Source organism: Saimiri boliviensis, chromosome 17 (genome assembly GCF_048565385.1).
Source record: "Saimiri boliviensis isolate mSaiBol1 chromosome 17, mSaiBol1.pri, whole genome shotgun sequence".
Taxonomy (NCBI): domain Eukaryota; kingdom Metazoa; phylum Chordata; class Mammalia; order Primates; family Cebidae; genus Saimiri; species Saimiri boliviensis.
This window is the reverse complement of record NC_133465.1, coordinates 71,764,549-71,766,652: the sequence shown is the minus strand read 5'-3', so window position 1 is coordinate 71,766,652 and position 2,104 is coordinate 71,764,549. Positions and strand designations below refer to the sequence as shown.

The window sequence follows — 2,104 nt, the reverse complement described above, 5'->3', positions numbered from 1 at the left end:
GAGGACTGTAGCTTACAGGCCGACTCCCCCTTGTCTCTCTCCCTGTTGGCCTGGGGTGAATAAGAGACTATGATGAATCCCCTCTTCTGCAGGGCAGTGTCTGCAGGGACCAGCTCTGCTCTGTGTCCTGTTGAGGATGTTTCTAGAATGCTCAGCTTCCACTGATGCAGGTCCTGCTCTTGGGGTGCGTCTTGGAGTCTCACCACCCACCCCTCACCAGGTTACAGCAGTAATTTCCAGTGCTGCCCTGGGGTCCTCAGGGCCCTGTTCGGGGTCATCTTCTGGAGGTAGATGGCATCATAGCAGTCCATCATGGAGACAAGCTGCAGGGCCAGTAACCAGGCCTCAGCCGTGGCAGGGTCCACTGCCTAGCTAGTGCCCAGCTCCAACACCATGGGCTCCCCTGGGGGCAGGTCCACTTTCAAAGACTCCTGCCACGAAGAAAAGCAGCTTCGCCAGTGTGAGCAGCAGATACGAGGCAGATCCAATCTCCAGGGAAGACCCTGGGTCCAGTCGGCATCCTCAAGACCCAGGCCCAGGGGCTCAGCGTCCTGAGGCCCTAGTTCAGTGGGCACAAATTCGAGGTCTTCGTCATCTTCCAGGCCCGCATCATCTTCCATCCCTTCTGGGGCTGATGCCAGGGTCTCCGGCTCCCATGCCTCAGAGCCCACCTGCATAGGCTGCCCTGGGCTCTGCCCCCAGCCCAGCTCCATCTCTGGGGACCCCTCCTGCTCAGACTCTGCCTCAGTGTGCTCCATCAGCTCAGGGTCCCAGTTGACTTCTTCCAAGATCTCTGACTCCAGCATCTCTTTTAGGTCCTCAAAGGCACTCTTGAAGCAAGTGAAGCAAACGCCGAGCTGGTCTCCATGTTGACGCCGATACATCCAGGAGGCGTAGAGGTAGGATATGCCCTTTTCCCCGAGCCGCACACTGACCGGGGGACACATGGCCAGGCTGCCTGCCTCCTGCTGGGGTGGGCAGGAGCGGGAACTTGAGGGGACCTGAGGGAAGCTGGGGGAGACTTAGAGAAACTGAGGGAACCTGAGAGATACTGAGAGAAACTGGAAACCTGAGGGAACAGGAAAATCTGGCTGCAGGTGCTGGGGCCAGTAGGATGCTGGGGGGCAGGGACGAGGGGGACAGGGAACAGGGGAAAAGGGTTTCCTGTCCGGGGATTTGGGGTAGGGCGGATGACCTGGGTCCCAGCTCAGTGGGGACCTGCAGAGGGCGGACGCTTGAACCTCTGGGCCGTCTTCAGCTTCTGCAGTCGCCGCAGTGTCCGGGGAGCTGGAAAGGCAAACGGAGGGAGATGAGGCGCCCCCGCAGCAGGGCGGGAGTGGACTGCGGGGAGCAGCAGGAACAGGCACGTCGGGGTTCAGGCCGGCCCTTTACGGGGGGCCCCGTTCAGTCTGAGCAGCACTGGGGCTGGGAGGCCTTCGGTTTCTCCGGCTGAGCTCCCCGGGCTCGTCACTGCCCTGCACCCCGTCAGTCTCACCTGACAGAGCCTGAAGGAACCTGAGGAAAACTGGGGGGACCTGAGGGAAACTGGGGGGACCTGAGAGAAACTGGGGGGACCTGAGGGAAACTGGGGGGACCTGAGAGAAACTGGGGGTACCTGAGGGAAACTGGGGGTACCTGAGGGAAACTGGGGGGACCTGAGAGAAACTGGGGGGACCTGAGGGAAACTGGGGGGACCTGAGAGAAACTGGGGGGACCTGAGAGAAACTGGGGGGACCTGAGGGAAACTGGGGGGACCTGAGGAAAACTGGGGGGACCTGAGGGAAACTGGGGGGACCTGAGAGAAACTGGGGGGACCTGAGGGAAACTGGGGGGACCTGAGAGAAACTGGGGGGACCTGAGGGAAACTGGGGGGACCTGAGAGAAACTGGGGGGACCTGAGGGAAACTGGGGGGACCTGAGAGAAACTGGGGGGACCTGAGGGAAACTGGGGGGACCTGAGAGAAACTGGGGGTACCTGAGGGAAACTGGGGGTACCTGAGGGAAACTGGGGGGACCTGAGAGAAACTGGGGGTACCTGAGGGAAACTGGGGGTACCTGAGGGAAACTGGGGGGACCTGAGCGAAACTGGGGGGACCTGAGGGAA

General features: G+C 61.1%; 1 protein-coding gene across 1 annotated transcript; it reads right to left on the bottom strand.

Moving 5' to 3' along the window:
- Positions 1 to 368: 368 nt before the first annotated feature.
- TEX19 (testis expressed 19) lies at positions 369 to 947 on the bottom strand. The gene has a single exon (XM_003931818.3). It carries the CDS (start codon positions 945 to 947, stop codon positions 369 to 371), a length of 579 nt encoding a protein of 192 aa, XP_003931867.2.
- Positions 948 to 2,104: the final 1,157 nt, after the last annotated feature.

Coding starts and splice junctions, on each gene's coding strand:
- TEX19 (XM_003931818.3), bottom strand. CDS start 947: ATGTGTCCCCCGGTCAGTGTGCGGCTCGGGGAAAAGGGCATATCCTAC.